Genomic DNA, 15,248 nt, shown 5'->3' with positions numbered 1-15,248 from the left:
GGCCCGTCAACACGCACCGCACATGAGCCTCTAAGACCGGCTTCCCGCCACGACCAAGACCCCACCCCCACCCCCGCCAAGAGGAAACTCACCCGGTGTGGCGCATCGTACACACGCCTCTAACACTGACTCTCCGGCACGACCAAGCCCCCCCACCCCCGCCAAGAGGAAACGCGCAAACTCACCCGGTGTGGTGGCTGGCTGCGGCGCGGTACTGGAGCACTGCAGCTCCTCCGAATATCTGGCAGCACAATGCGGGGCTTCCTCCTTAGGCATGGGAGCCCGCACTGCTATCTGCTGCTCTCCCGGGACTTCAGTTCCCGCACTTAACTTCCTCTTTGGGGACAGGCGCTGCCTACACCGGGCGCATGGGCGTCCCGCAGGGCACGCGAAGGTAACCTGTACCGCGCATGCGTGGCCAGTGTGAAGTTTTTCTACAAGTGAATCCCTCCTCCCCCACCTCGTCTAGTCTGTAGCTGAGGTTTAAAATGACAGCGCATCCCAACACAAGTAAGTGCATGTCTGAGATAGAGGCGACTCCTAGACTGGAGGTCAGGTGGGGGCGGATCAGGAGTAACAAAAAATATAATTTCTTGGAAAGAGGCTCCTCTCCTCCGGAGAGCAAAAGACAAAATAGTTATTGAATAAAAAAAATAATCAGGGACAGACAGACCATGCTCTCTGAAATCTGCATAGCATGTTTGATAGAAAGGTCCCTGCTTGTTTCAAAATTAGCAATATGTAAAGTTTGTCCATGTACAACTGAGTTACCAGAGCTTGGGACAGATTTACCAGGGTGTTTCTCCGATTCACACCTTCCATTTTATTCCTGGGCAAGGTAAGCTCACACCTCCTGGAATCAAAAGCGTTCCACATTGGGACCCGGGTCTACGCTAGTTGCAGAGGGAAACTGACCGGCTGATTGTGGCTGTCAAACTGTATATACTGTCAAAACGTAACGTGTCCGCAGTCAGTTGCTTTATATACTGTTTTTGGGAACATGTTTAATTTCCCTGTGGCTTGAGGGTCCTTTGAACCCACAAATATATGACATGGTGTGGGTGCATGCGTCCTGCCCCTGTCTTTGAGTTAGGGAGCTGTTTGTTACACTTCAGGGTGGTTGTGTCGGGTGTGAGTGTTGTGAAACGCCACACTCTGGAGAAGCGCATTTACACAGAGCTGGTGCCAGATGTTCAGGGCACAGCCAGTCCTTTCCTGACCCCAGCACTGCCCTCTGAATGGCAACCTGTAAAAACAATCCGATTTCACTGACCAAATGTAGTCCATCTATGAAAACATTCAAATCCCTCCACCCCCCCAACCCTCCAATCCTTGGAAACCGCTAAAAACAGATGGACTAAATTGGTGCAGTGAAAAACGTATGGGCGAGTGGTTTTACGTAGCTTTAAATACTGGGGAGCCCGGGGAAGAAAAGGTATTGTTAGGGCCAAGTGGTAGATGATGCTACCTCCTCATGGTTCAAGTGTGACATCTGTATCTTTCGTAACAATTGTGAGTGAACTTCCACAAGAAGCAAGCAGCAGAGCATCTTGTATGGTCCTCGAGAGCCGAGGAGAGGTGTATAAACCCCTGGCTATATTACTCAGGTGGCGAAGGTTTCATTTTACAGTACTAAACTGCAGTGCTGATGCTCAGACTCCCGTGTGGGTGCATGTTTCATTGGTTAATCCAAACCATACATTTATTACATATTAGTCTCCCATCTACTATATAAGTACAGTACAAAGGAGTTTCGTAGGGATTGGCCTCTAAAACATAGATACTGTCTGCCTGGGGTGTAGAAAATCAATATATATATTGTACCTCGGTGAATTGGCAGATCTGAGTATGAAATGAAATCTATATATATAAAAACGAAAGTATGTCTGTCTGTCTGTTTGTCCTTTATGCATTACTACACCATTCATCCGATCGCCATGAAACTTTGGGAAGTTGTTGAGTACACTCCCGCGAAGGTTTCTGGCATAATTCTTTTTTAAATATCGGCCTCCCAGGGCCCTCATAATCTTTCCAATACAGATGTACGCACCAGACGGAAAAACAAAAAATCGTGTATCCACAAGTACTCAAATAAATAAATAGAATTAAAACAACACTTTGAAATGTTTTCCATATTAAAATGAATATGTTTCAATAAAAATGACACAATGTAAATTGAATGTTATCATGACGAATTTCCTTTCTTCGGAGATCGCAGCAACGCGCGACGGGTAAGCTAGTTAATTATAAAAATTATGGCTGTGTATTCATTGTTCAGAGTGTGTGTACTGTTAGGTCAGCATAATATAAACATTCTTGCCAAGTCATCCGAAGAAAGCAACAGTCAATAACCTGCTATTGCTACTCCATGTAAGCACTTCTTTTAGGACGTTTAAAACTGCACAAATATTCCTGAATGCAACTCCATTTGATGCGGGATTATATTGACATGAGTACAACACGCAATGGCAGTATATCCGAACCATTGTCACAATGAAAGATGAGCTTTAGAGTGCTCATCCTACCTGCAAATGTCTTGCATTAATGGCTGACTCACTCTCACTATCGCACTCACTATCACACTCATCGACACTCTCACAGACTCTCACTAACACTCACAGACTCACTCTCTCACTAACACTGACTCTTACTCACACTGACTCTCTCACTCTCTCACTGACTCACTCTCACACTGACTCTCTCACTGTCATTAACAGGCTCTCACTGACCGACTCGCCCACTCTCTCTCACTCAGTTACTGACTCTCCCACTCACTGACTGACTCTTCCACTCATCCTCACTCACTGACTCACACTCAACAAATATTGCATTACAAATGCAATAGCTGTCACATTTGCGAAAGTTTAAGCTATTGGCATTGTAAATGACAATGCTATTAATGTATCTATTTTCAAAACCAACACATAAATAAAAAAATGTGTCCTTTACAATGCCAATAGCTCTAACTTTCCTAATGCGAGACCTATTGCATTGCAAATGCTTGTTATTGTAAGTTATGTCCATTTATCATAGAGGCATCTTTCGCTTACATTGTTTATACTCTCTTCCTGACTAACATTTTATCACCGTGTCTATGTTGTACCAGGCACTGTAAATTAAAAATACAAGATATGGATTAAAAAGCAATAAAAGATGTCCAATATAGTTAATTGATAAACATGTAACTCATCTAGATAAAATATCCAGATCAGGTATCCTTTTTAAAAAAAAAATCTTTTTATTAATTGCAAACAACAAATAAACATAAAGGAAAAAACAGAAAACAAGGCAATACGGTACAAGTATGTCATGTCGGTGCTGGGGTACATATTCAAATCAATTGCCAGAAGTAGGTGATGAGACTGGGGAAGGGGAAGGAGTCCAGGAGCAAGCAAGGTAGCTAAATTCCCGTGGAAGAAACATCAGGTTGGGGGGATGACAGGTCAGTATCCAGCCCCGAGGGTGTGGGGGGGGGGGGGGGGGGGAGTACAGATGCCACCACGGTATTCGTTCCATTGATTCCAAATTTTCCCCCATTTGCGAGGCGTGCCACGGGAAACATACACTGTCTTTTCCCTAAACATGCACCAGTCCATGTTTTGTTGCCACACCAGAACTGTCGGTGGTCTCTGGGCACCCCACAACTGAGCAATGTCCCTCTTAGCAATCATATTACCCAAGGTCACTCATCGAAGCTGCGCCAGGCCATAATCATTCGGCTCCCAGACATTCAACAGACACCGCCTCGCCTCTGGCATTGATTGCACACCCGTGACCTCACTCATCACTTCATGCACACGAGTCCAATAGCTCATAACCGCAGGGCATTCCCAAAGAATATGGAAGAACGTACCCACCAGACCACAACCACGCCTGCACAGTCCATCCACAGAGAACCCCATTCGCACCAGACGAGGACCAGTGACATAGACCCTATGAAGAATTTGGAGCTGGACAAACTGGAGGCGCGCCGGGATAGCCACCTCCTTCGGGGAGGAAATCGCCGCCTGCCAATCCTCATCGTCGAGTTCCAGACCATCACTAGTCCACACCTCCCGAAGGTTACTCAGTAAGTCGGATCTGGCATTGATCAACTTCTTGTATATGAGTGAGATCGTGCTGTCAGGGACATGCCCGTCTAGCACCCGATCCTCAAGCGGGGACGCCTCCGGAATATCCGAGCCCAGGGGAAACACAGACAAAACCGCGTGCCGGATTTGCACGTATCGAAAGGATTCTCTATCATTCAAGTCATACTCAACTTTCAGCTCCCCAAACGTCTTGACTTTACCCTTGATCCACACATCATTCACCCTGCTGATACCGATCACATCCCACTTATCGAAACCCTTCGACTTCCAGAGGGAGCCAAGTTTTTCCGATGCATAAAGCGGGGTAGCACGGGTCGGCTTATCATCCCAGCCCAGGGCCGCTGTAGCGCGATGCCACACCTACACCGCTGTCCTAGTGGGGCCCGTGAGAGATCCGCAAACAGATTTCGCATACAGAGCCCTGTTGTAGTCTCCACCAGGCAGCAGCCATCTATCGATCTCAAACGCTGGGCTTGGCAAAGGACCGTAAGTGCAATGGTTGATGGCCCCCAGCTGAGAGGCCCAATAGTAGCGGCGGATGTCCGGGAGCGCGATACCCCCGTCGTACCACGGGAGCGTCAGCTTCGCAAGAGCAATACGAGAACGGCCCCCCCACACTAATTGTCTCTGTAGACTTTCAATCTCCCGGAAGTAACGGGCGGGCACAACATCAAGCGTATTCTGCAACGCATAGAGGAACCGAGGGAGCGACATCATCTTAAATAACGCCACCCGTCCCAGAGGAGAGAGAGGGAACCTGCCCCACGCTGTCACATCGGCACGGAGGCGCTGGAGAGGAGGCAACAAATTGCGTTCGTAACGGAGCACAGTGTCCAGATATATAGATGATATTTTCTTTATATGGACGGGCGAAATGGACATGCTAATAGAATTTTTAGAATGGCTCAACTTAGGCGACACTAACCTCAAATTCACTTCACACATAAATCGTGAACAATGTGAATTTTTAGATATAATCATTAAACACACAGATGGCAGACTAAATGTAGAACGAAAACAACAGACAGAAACACCATGCTCCATTACAACAGTAATCACCCACCATGCCAAAAAAATAACATTCCGTTTGGACAGTTTTTGAAGCTGAAAAGAAACTGCACCGCCCTAAAAGACTGAAAAACATGCCGAGGTGCTCAAAAATAAGTTCTTGGAAAGAGGGTACCCAAGAAGAATGGTACGTCAAGCATATAAAAGAGCGAAGTACTATAACCGTGACAGTCTATTTGAAGAGAAAACTTCTGTAGCAGCAGAAGTACAGCCATTAATTTTTGTAACCAACTTCAGCCAAGTAAGCAATAAAGTCAAGAATATAATAAATAGAAACTGGCATTTAATCTCCAATAAAACACTAGAGAAACTACCGAAACCCATGTTCTCGTTTCGCAGAAATAGAACGATCCAGAATAGGTTGGTACATACCTATAGAGAAACTAAGAATCAGTCCCAACCATGCATAAACAATGCACCTCTGCCAATGGGAACCTTTCCATGCCAGGGTTGCGTTAATTGCGGGAATATCATCAAAGGGAGTTCCATTAGCACCACTAACAAAACAGTAATGATTAAGAGCTTCATGAATTGTCGCACTAAGAACATAATATATTTGATACAATGTCCGTGTAAATTGTTACGTAGGCGAAACATCCAGAGAGGTACGGACTCGCCTTAACGAACATAAATCTGCAATAAGAAATAATAAAAAAGGCGCTCCTCTGACAGAACACTGGACACTAGCAGGACACAAAGTAGAAGATCTAAGATGGTGTGGCCTCGAAACTGTGGTCTTGAACCACAGAGGAGGCAATACCAATGTAAAGAGGAAAAAAAGAGAACAGTTCTATATGTCGAAATTTAACAGTGTGAGATGTGGCTTAAACAGCAAAGAAGACTGGGAACTAATCGTGCATTAGTCGAGCGCAATTACTATAAGAGTCAAGTTAATGAGAATTAATCCAATGGAACTGTAATTTTAATTTGAAAGTTTAACACAAATCTACTAAATTAGCTAGAGTAATTATACCAACCCACCACTGCTAGACATTACCATGCTCCCTACAAATGGAACATAATAACATCAGTATATTACCTTTAATCGATTATCATAAATCCGGACCTATAACGAATATGCAGAATGTAGTAACAAGGCTCGAAAAGGTGTAATCTTATGTTCACTGTCCCACGAATCAGAACCAAAACTAATAAGTTAGTGGCACTGGAAACGCTGATCGTTTTCGGGTAACCCCGGACCTATAACGAATATACAGAATGTAGTAACAGGGTTCGAAAAGGTGTAATCATGTGACCACTGTCCCACGAATCAGAACCAAAACTAATAAGTTAGTGGCACTGGAAACGCTGATCGTTCTCGGGCAACATCAGCCTTCCTGTAAGAATTTCAATAGTAAATGCCATATAGCAGTTTGTGTAAAGATGGGAGGTTTGACAACAATATAGAATAGGAGATTGCTGCCTAAAACCTAGGATCGCGCGCAGTAGTGCCTTTGCCACGAGGAGTGCGTGAAATTGTCATGACAACGACATTCCGATTGGATAATAATTGCCCAATCGGGTTAGGGAGCTCATATGAAACGCTGTAACTCTCCAGAAGACGTAGGCCATAGCAACCGCGTTATTTTACTTAACTACGAAGCGCCGATAGGTGATAATCGGACCAATCAGCATGCATAGAGGTAGGTACCAATTAGAAAGCTCGATTTAAAAACGAGGTCTAGGACACCAGCGAAGTATCAAGACTCGCAATTAACCGAAGCTGCGTACTGATCGGGCGACGCTGTGACGAGGAGCAGGGAGGCCGAAACAAATCAAATAGGTGAGCCCCTCAAGCTAAGCACCGTTAACTTAAGACAAAGGAGTGGCGGGTATATACTTGAATTTTTAAAAAGAGGCGGTGGTTAAATAAAAGATAGTACTTTTACGAATTGTTAGGACACCGCCGTGTGGGAAGGCGTCCTAGTATTAAAAGTGAGCCCAGAACCCAAATTGAAAAATTAAAACTAAAATATTTAGATCGTATCAGTACCGGCGAAATAAAAAGAAGCAAGTTAGACTTAGCAGAGTTATAGACGCCACCTACACAATGGATTAAAATTATATAACAATTAACTCATAGAGTCCCGTGGGTCAAAAGGAGCGAGAAAGGAAAATAAAACCCAAAGCTTTCTGAAGTCGATCGTAATCGAGAAGAAAATCACGACAGCGGTCTTGACCACACGATACTTGGTGAGTGTGCTGGTGTATGAGTAAGAAAAATATAGACGAATAGACCTCACTTAGAGATCCCTGAAACACCTTATTCTGTTTGTTTAAAAGGACTCCCTACTTCCTGAAATTTAACGGTGGCTTCCTCGCACAGTGTGGAAGACAAGACATCCTACCAAAGAAGGTATACAAATGAAATTACATGCACTATAGAATGAAGGTCGTATGAGACACGATACAATAGAACACCCTTCTTTTCCTCTTAACACAGGGATAACCTGAAAACGAAACATTTGAGATTACTGCCAACAGCTCGTACAAGACTGAGGCACCAGACACCACCAATAATTAGGGTGGATTTAAATACAAAGACTAGTGCTAAAGGTAAGGTGACCTGGATAGGCCCTTTGGTTAATATTGATAATCCTCTCACTGGGAATTGAGACCCAACTAGTAAAGACACAACTATATAACTGTAAGATGTGTCGTACAATCACCTATGTACCTCGAGTAACATGGATGTCTGTATATCTCTGATGAACTTTAGGATCAGCTAGAAGTTTTGAATGTTTTTAGACAATGACTGAATAATGGTAATGGTTAAAGTGAGCGAACACTAGAATTGCATGTTTCACAATAATATGTTGAATACATTGCCGCAGATTCATGTTATATAAAATCTGGGTTTTTTTTGTTTTTTTTTAAAATAAGTTCTACAAAATGTGAGACAAAGAAGCTAGTTGGTGTGACATAGAACTAGGGACACATGTGCAATGTTTTTCTAATAAAAAACTTTTTAGAATCGGTCCTGAAGAAGGTGTGAAATAAGGAAAACCGAAACGCTGCGTCGACTCGAATAGTGATTCTTGTTTATGATTTAAAACTGTGAATTTTATTGCAACTTTTGTAATAATGTACCAAATGTGATTTTAGTATAATGAATGTGTATAATATTGTGTTGACTGATTACATATGTATTTTGAATTTTTTGACATGTCCCTTTCTGTACTAAATGAGAATAAATACAGATATTTTATATCAGAAATTAGTTGTTTTAATTTTAATTTTAACTTTAATTCTAGTTTCAAATATTTGTCACCCAACATATTATCTGCAGCCTACTTATGTATTAAACATACACTAAAGTCCTTTCTGATGTGATAAGTCGCTGAATCTAAGCTTGATCCCAGAGCACTCGGAGATATACAGAACACTCATTTTGAGTAGGAGGTCTCTTAGGCTTGCCTTAATACGGGACACCCCATATTTCTCTGTCATTCCCCCTGGTCCCTGAAAACTACCAAGAGGGGGCCTCCTACCATTTTTTTAATTTTTATCTATCCATCTCAAACGCCGGGCTTGGCAAAGGACCGTAAGTGCAATGGTTGATGGCCCCCAGCTGAGAGGCCCAATAGTAGCGGCGGATGTCCGGGAGCGCGATACCCCCGTCGTACCACGGGAGCGTCAGCTTCGCAAGAGCAATACGAGAACGGCCCCCCCACACCAATTGTCTCTGTAGACTTTCAATCTCCCGGAAGTAACGGGCGGGCACAACATCAAACGTATTCTGCAACGCATAGAGGAACCGAGGGAGCGACATCATCTTAAATAACGCCGCCCGTCCCAGAGGAGAGAGAGGGAGCCTGCCCCACGCTGTCACATCGGCACGGAGGCGCTGGAGAGGAGGCAACAAATTGCGTTCGTAACGGAGCACAGGGTCCAAGGTGATAAAAATCCCCAAGTACCTGAATCCCTCCCGCACCACCGAAATAGAACATCCCCGAGGCAGGAGAGGGGCCTCGCCGCATAAAACTTAGATGCAAGACTTCGACCAGTTGATGACCAAACCGGAGTTTTTACGGAAAGAAGTTAAAACGTCAAAGAGGACGATCAACGATTTCTGAGGCGACGTAAGATATAGGAGTATATCGTCTGCATATAAGGATATTCGGTCCTCAAACTCCGGAGCCCATCTAATGCCCTTCAAGGACGGTTCCCATCTCAGCCATGCCGCCAACGGCTCCAAAGCAAGGGCGAACAAGAGAGGGGACAAAGGACAGCCCTGGCGCGTTCCCCTACCAAGAGCAAAGGAGGCCGAGACACGACCGTTGACCACCACCTGGGTTAAGGGGTCGGTGTAAAGCAATTGTACCCAGGCAATAGAAGAGGGGCCGAAGCCAAATTTAGAGAGAACCGCCCATAAATAAGGCCATTCCAACGTATCGAACGCCATGGTGGCGTCCAAAGACGCCAAGATGGCAGGTTCACGCAGAGTCGCCGCTCGCGCGAGGACTCCATGCAGGCGCCGAAGATTAAGTGCTGTGTTACGATGGGGTATGAATCCGGACTGATCCGGGTGAACCAGATCGCCTATAACTGTGACCAACCGAGTAGCAAGCACTTTGGCCAGAATCTTTGGTTCGGCATTAATCAATGATATGGGCCTAAAGGAGGCGCAGCGGTCACGCGGCTTGCCATCCTTGTGGATCACCACTATGGAAGCCAGCCTTTGGTCGGGAGGGAGGGAGCCTGCCTCCAATGATTCCAAGAACATCGATCGCAGATATGGTGCTATCACATCCGGACGGAGCTTGTAAAGCTCCACCGGGAGCCCATTAGGACCCGAAGCCTTCCCCGAGCGAACCGAGCGAATAGCCGTAGCAACCTCATCAACTGTAGGCGGAGCCTCTAGAAGATCCCTGTCAGGGTCAGACAAACGTGGCAGCGAAATATCACGCAGGAGCAAGTGGGAGTCCTGTTCCGGTCTATCAGAAACGGGGGAATACACTTCCCGAAAGTGGTCAGCGAAACATTCAACAATATCAGCAGGGTCGGTGATACTCACTTCATTCACATCAACAATCACAGGAACAACTCGACTCGCACGTTCCCTCTTATCCAGCCAAGCAAGCAATTTCCCCGCCTTATCCCCCACATCATACAGTCGTCCCTGTTGCTCCCTGCTCATCTCCCTTGCAGCATCAGTCACCAGCGCTCTATACTCAAGTTGTTTTAGACCCAGAAGATGCAGCCTCTCCGGGGTGACCTCGGTTTCCAACTCCCCCTCAAGAACGGTGATGTCATTTTCAACACGAACAACCTCCTCCCGCCTACTTCTCTTGACATTGCCAATCATGGAGAGAGCCTGGCCCCGAATAACAGTTTTGTACGCTTCCCACAACGTGACAGAGGAGGACACAGAACCCACATTGTCGGCAAAGTAGTGGTCAATCGCTTTAATGAGTTCCGCCCTAACCTTGGGGTCGCGGAGATACCAGGAGTGGATCGGGGCCACTCTACTCTCCGACCCCAAATGAGCGTCCACAACCAACCACAGCGGGGAATGATCCGAGATACCCCTAGCAAGATGTTTCACCTCCCGTATGGAGGAGGCCTGGGAGGAGGGCATCAGCACATAATCTAATCTCGAAAGACTGCCATGGGCACCAGAGTAAAAGGTATACTGCAGTTGCCCAGGATGAAGCAGGCGCCAGCAGTCGGTGAGCCCCAAAGCCTCCAGGAAATCCCCCAACCAGGACTGTGACTTCGCAATGTCTCGGGGAGGGTAGCGATCACACATTCCCGACACTACAGAGTTAAAATCCCCACCCACTACAAGCAGACCCTCGGGGAATCCCAAAATCACTCGTCCCAGATCAGCATAAGTGGCAGTCTGGAGACCCGGGGGCACGTAGACAGAGAGCAAGGTGACAACCCTACCCTCCCAGCGCCCCACAATGGCAGCGTACCGTCCCCTGTCATCAAGGATGATGTCATCAACAGCAAGAGGGAGGGAGTTCCGAAACAGAATGCCCACCCCCCTGGATCCAGAAGTGAAACCCGAGTGCGCGACGAGACGATAGCCACGCCTATTCATTGCGTGGCACGTATTGCCAAGCAAATGCGTCTCCTGAAGCAGGACCACATCAGGGGACAACCGTCTCAAGAGCTGCAACACCACACCCCGTTTAATCCTATCTCCCAACCCGTTCACGTTCCAACACAGTACCTCAAGTCCCCTAACCCCCATCCTAAAGGTCAACCCCGTCCCCACCCCACACCGTGTGCGACACTATACGACAGGAGATCATCAACAATATGCCTTGAAGAAAACAATGAAATGAAAACTGTAATCCCCCAACCCCCCAATCAACCCCATACATCATACCCCCCACCCCGCACCCCTGCGTAAGACTCAAAAGCCACCCCAACTTGCAGTGTGCCTGTCGCCCTAACATACAACTATTCTACAAAAAGAACCCCAGAGGAGGGAGACTCGCCCATCCCCCCGCCCACACCCCAAGAAGACAGCATGATGGCAAGCAATAGAGTCATAGCACCAAACCACAGCCAAAAGTCAATACGATGGACCGGGAGCCGATTCAGCCCCTTATTCCTGCTCCACCGGGCCTCCCTCCGCACCACCGGAGTGTCCAGAGTGTTCAGAACGATCCGGGCCAGGGGGCAATGTGTACAGCCAGTCACTTGCCGCCCCTGGATGATCAAAGAAAAATGTCCGCTCGTTGTACACCACACGTGTAACCTGGCCGGGAAAAGCATGGCGTATTTCATGTCTCTAGTCCTCAGTCTCTTTTTCACCCCCTGGAATCCTAGCCGCTGTTTCTGAACCTGCTGGGTAAAGTCCGGGTAGAAGCTGACTGCAGTGTTCTCATAAGCCGTAGGACCTGATAGGACGACGCCTGCAGGATTGCGTCCCTATCCCGAAAATTAAAAATCCGAGCAATGATGGGTCGCGGAGCAGCGCCCAGCTTAGGCGGACCACCCGGGATCCTGTGTGCACGTTCAACAGCAAAAAACTTGCTGAGGCCCTTGGGTGCAAGATGATTCAGGACCAGATCCTCCACCAGCAGGTCCACCGAGGAAGCTTCCGGGACACCAACCAGACGGACGTTGTTTCGTCTTGCACGGCCCTCAAAGTCGTCCAGGCGGCGAGTGAGATAGTCACGGGCGGCTCGCAAGTTACCGACCTCTGCCTGTAAATCGGAGACGTCAGTAACAAGACTAGATGTCTTTAGATCAAGGGATTTGACCTTCTCATTAGTTTTCGCAAGGTCAGCCCTGATCAAGGTAACATCGACCGCGACCGTATCCAACTTGTGGGCCAGGGCCTCATACTGTTGACCCAGTGTGGCCTTCATCCCGGCAATGGCGCCCATGACGTCCCTCAACGACAGCTCCTCATCCAGCGGGGAGTCTTCCCCCACCGTGGTCGGGGATTTAGCTGATCCACCCGGAGAGCCCTTGACGAGGGTGTATCTGTCCATGACATTTGATTGCACGGAGCCCCCTCTCGTTGCCGGTCTGGTCTTGCGTTTCTCTCCCTCAGGCTTGGCGGCCATCTTAGTTCGTGCGCCCCGAAGGGTAGCCCTAGACCTTGTAAAAATGGCTAAAATCGATGCGCCCGCAACAATATAGAAATGAAGATGCAAACCAATCACCAAGTGATAAATGACAGGGGGCCGAGGCACCAGTCGGTGAGCAGCGGTGAGGTGAAAAGCAGCAGGCCAGGGCGATCGAAACAAAGTCAAGTAGGACTAGGCGCCTGAAACGAAACTGAAAGTAGACAACCGGGCAAAGGAGGCTCGCGTGATCCGTTGTTGTTCAATTACTGTCCGGCTGGCAGAGAACCAAGCCCGGGGGCAGCACCATGGAGCAAGCCGAAAAAGTTCAAAAGTCCATATCTTCAGCTCCCGATGTCCAAATCAAAGTCCGAAAACGGATAAACAATCAGCAGGGCCGTGCCAGTAATAACCCGTCGTCCAAGTCAGGATAAAGTTCAGGATAGTCGGTGAGGTTGCGAAGGTCCGGGAGCCCTAAGCTCACGCGACCATCTTGGGTGCACGCTAAGCTCCTCCTCTCCAGGTATCCTTTTAAAAGTAAATTCTGGCTCTCTGTGGCGCTCGACATGTTCTTCTACCAATCCACTGTTCACTGTATGTATGTTCCTCCTAAATCTTATTGCAGTAAGTCTCACAGGAGACAATCATGTAAATTTACAACAAATAATGTTCCTTAGTATTTCCACAAATCGATAGGACTTTAAACTTGGGAAACAATATCTACATTTTATCGTAAGATTTTATTTGTAGGAGCTATATTTAAAATTTTCAGGATGTTTGTTACATAAACAAATTATTAATTGTTGTACAAGATGTTTTTCGAGTAGATGTGTACAGATTTGTAAGTGAAATAAGAAAAAAAATGTGGTAACCTATATTTTCTTTTTTTTATAGGAAAATACCTGGCTGATATCTGATGTTACGTGTAGTTATGGAACCATTGGTCAACCGGAGGAATGCTGTACATTTTCTTATGGATTTGATGAAATGAACTGAGTTCTGTATTTGGGGCAGTTCTGTTGAAAGTGTTTCAACTACTTTCAGCATTGTTTTCCTCAGAAGTCCACTGTGGCCCCGTCCTACAGTATTTACGACTAGATGTAACATTGTTAATGGTTTTAAAATGTAATTATTGTATTTGTAAATTGTACTCATTACAGTAAGGCTGTATTTTGGCAGTTATACCCTTGAGTTTTAGCATTTTACCATTCATGAAATGGATGTAATTTAAATTGTGGTATATAAATTTATCGGTAGATCAGTTGAATGGCACAATGCTTTGAGAGATAGTTTACATTTTGTGAATACATACACTTAAATAAAATATTGATTACTGTTATGGGGGTGCCTAATATATAACAGGCTAAGTGGAACATGTGGTAAGAAAATTGCATTTTCCATTTCCAGGAGATGTGCATCAGAGGAAATTGTTCTTCCTCGGTTTATTAAGTGATTAAAACCAACACAAGGTGAGCCCCAAGGGACTTTGTATGCAAATGGACGACTTTACTTGATGAACATTCTCAAAACTGCGCACACCGTTTTTTTTTTTTTACTTTTAGACAATGGTGTATATACCCTCATTTGGAGACTCCAAAACTGCTGCAACACGATGAAAGGTCACAGACATGTTTTTGTCCTATTTATTACACAACGGATTGCGTTTTTTCCCAGGTGTTTCTTGCCACACTTTAACTTGGTGGATGATATTGAAGTACATTTTGTTGCCCTATGCTATCCCAGCTGTCAGTCGGGGAATGCCATGAAAATGCTTATTTTGCACATATGATCTTATTTTCTTGAAATCCAAAAACGACATATCTTAGTTTAAAAATGTAAAATTATAATGTGTATTGAAACAAGGTTTGTCTATTTATAGTTTTCAAACTCGATAAATGTGGAAGTTCTGAAGTAAACCATCTCTATTCCATTGCTTTAAGTATTTTTGCATGCACCTGGCTTATATTGGCAGCATCTTTTTCACTGATAATGTCAAACTCGGATTAAAAAGTTGCTTTCATTATAATTGAGGATATTAATGAATTGAGGGTGATATTGAATACCATGAATGCTGCTGGTTTGAAATATATTTTTATTGGTCATTGTCATTTGTGGCTTAAGGCACAACTTGTCTTGCTTTCATAATGCAAATGACCATTAACAAGGGTAAGGCCAACTGGCAATATTTGCATGATATTAGTCTACCAGTCCTTTATTTTCAACTAGTTGATGAAGAAAGCTCCTATTTTAATTGTACTATAAGTGATATAGGGACATATATATATGGTAAAAATAAAATCTAACGGTATGTGTAATACAGATATCTGTAAGAGACTTCTAGCCACATATTCCTTACTGTAGAATTATCCCCATGTGTCAGACTGGCTCTGTATCTTTTTTGTAAGCAGTACCCCTGCGTGCCGGTAGGTGGCGTTGTTCAGCTACGTGTGGTAGTGATATGCATGGGGTGCCTATGTAGGCGCCACTCTAGCTCACTGACATCAGTTTGGATTCTTTCTGCGTAGATCCATGTCAGTCACTTTTTGACTGCTTCTTT

General features: G+C 45.6%; 1 protein-coding gene across 1 annotated transcript in view; it reads left to right on the top strand.

Annotated features, from left to right (window-relative positions):
* Positions 1 to 14,621, top strand: part of SGIP1 (SH3GL interacting endocytic adaptor 1) — a 1,317,316-nt gene extending 1,302,695 nt beyond the window's left edge. The window contains exon 22 of the mRNA XM_078668946.1: positions 13,586 to 14,621. Coding sequence (XP_078525072.1) covers positions 13,586 to 13,608 — 23 coding nt within the window. The 3' untranslated portion in view covers positions 13,609 to 14,621. The remainder of the gene's footprint in view (positions 1 to 13,585) is intronic.
* The last annotated feature ends 627 nt before the right edge of the window (positions 14,622 to 15,248 follow it).

The sequence above is a fragment of the Lissotriton helveticus genome, chromosome 1_2 (assembly GCF_964261635.1).
Source record: "Lissotriton helveticus chromosome 1_2, aLisHel1.1, whole genome shotgun sequence".
Classification (NCBI taxonomy): Eukaryota; Metazoa; Chordata; class Amphibia; order Caudata; family Salamandridae; genus Lissotriton; species Lissotriton helveticus.
This window is presented reverse-complemented; position numbering and strand designations above follow the sequence as displayed.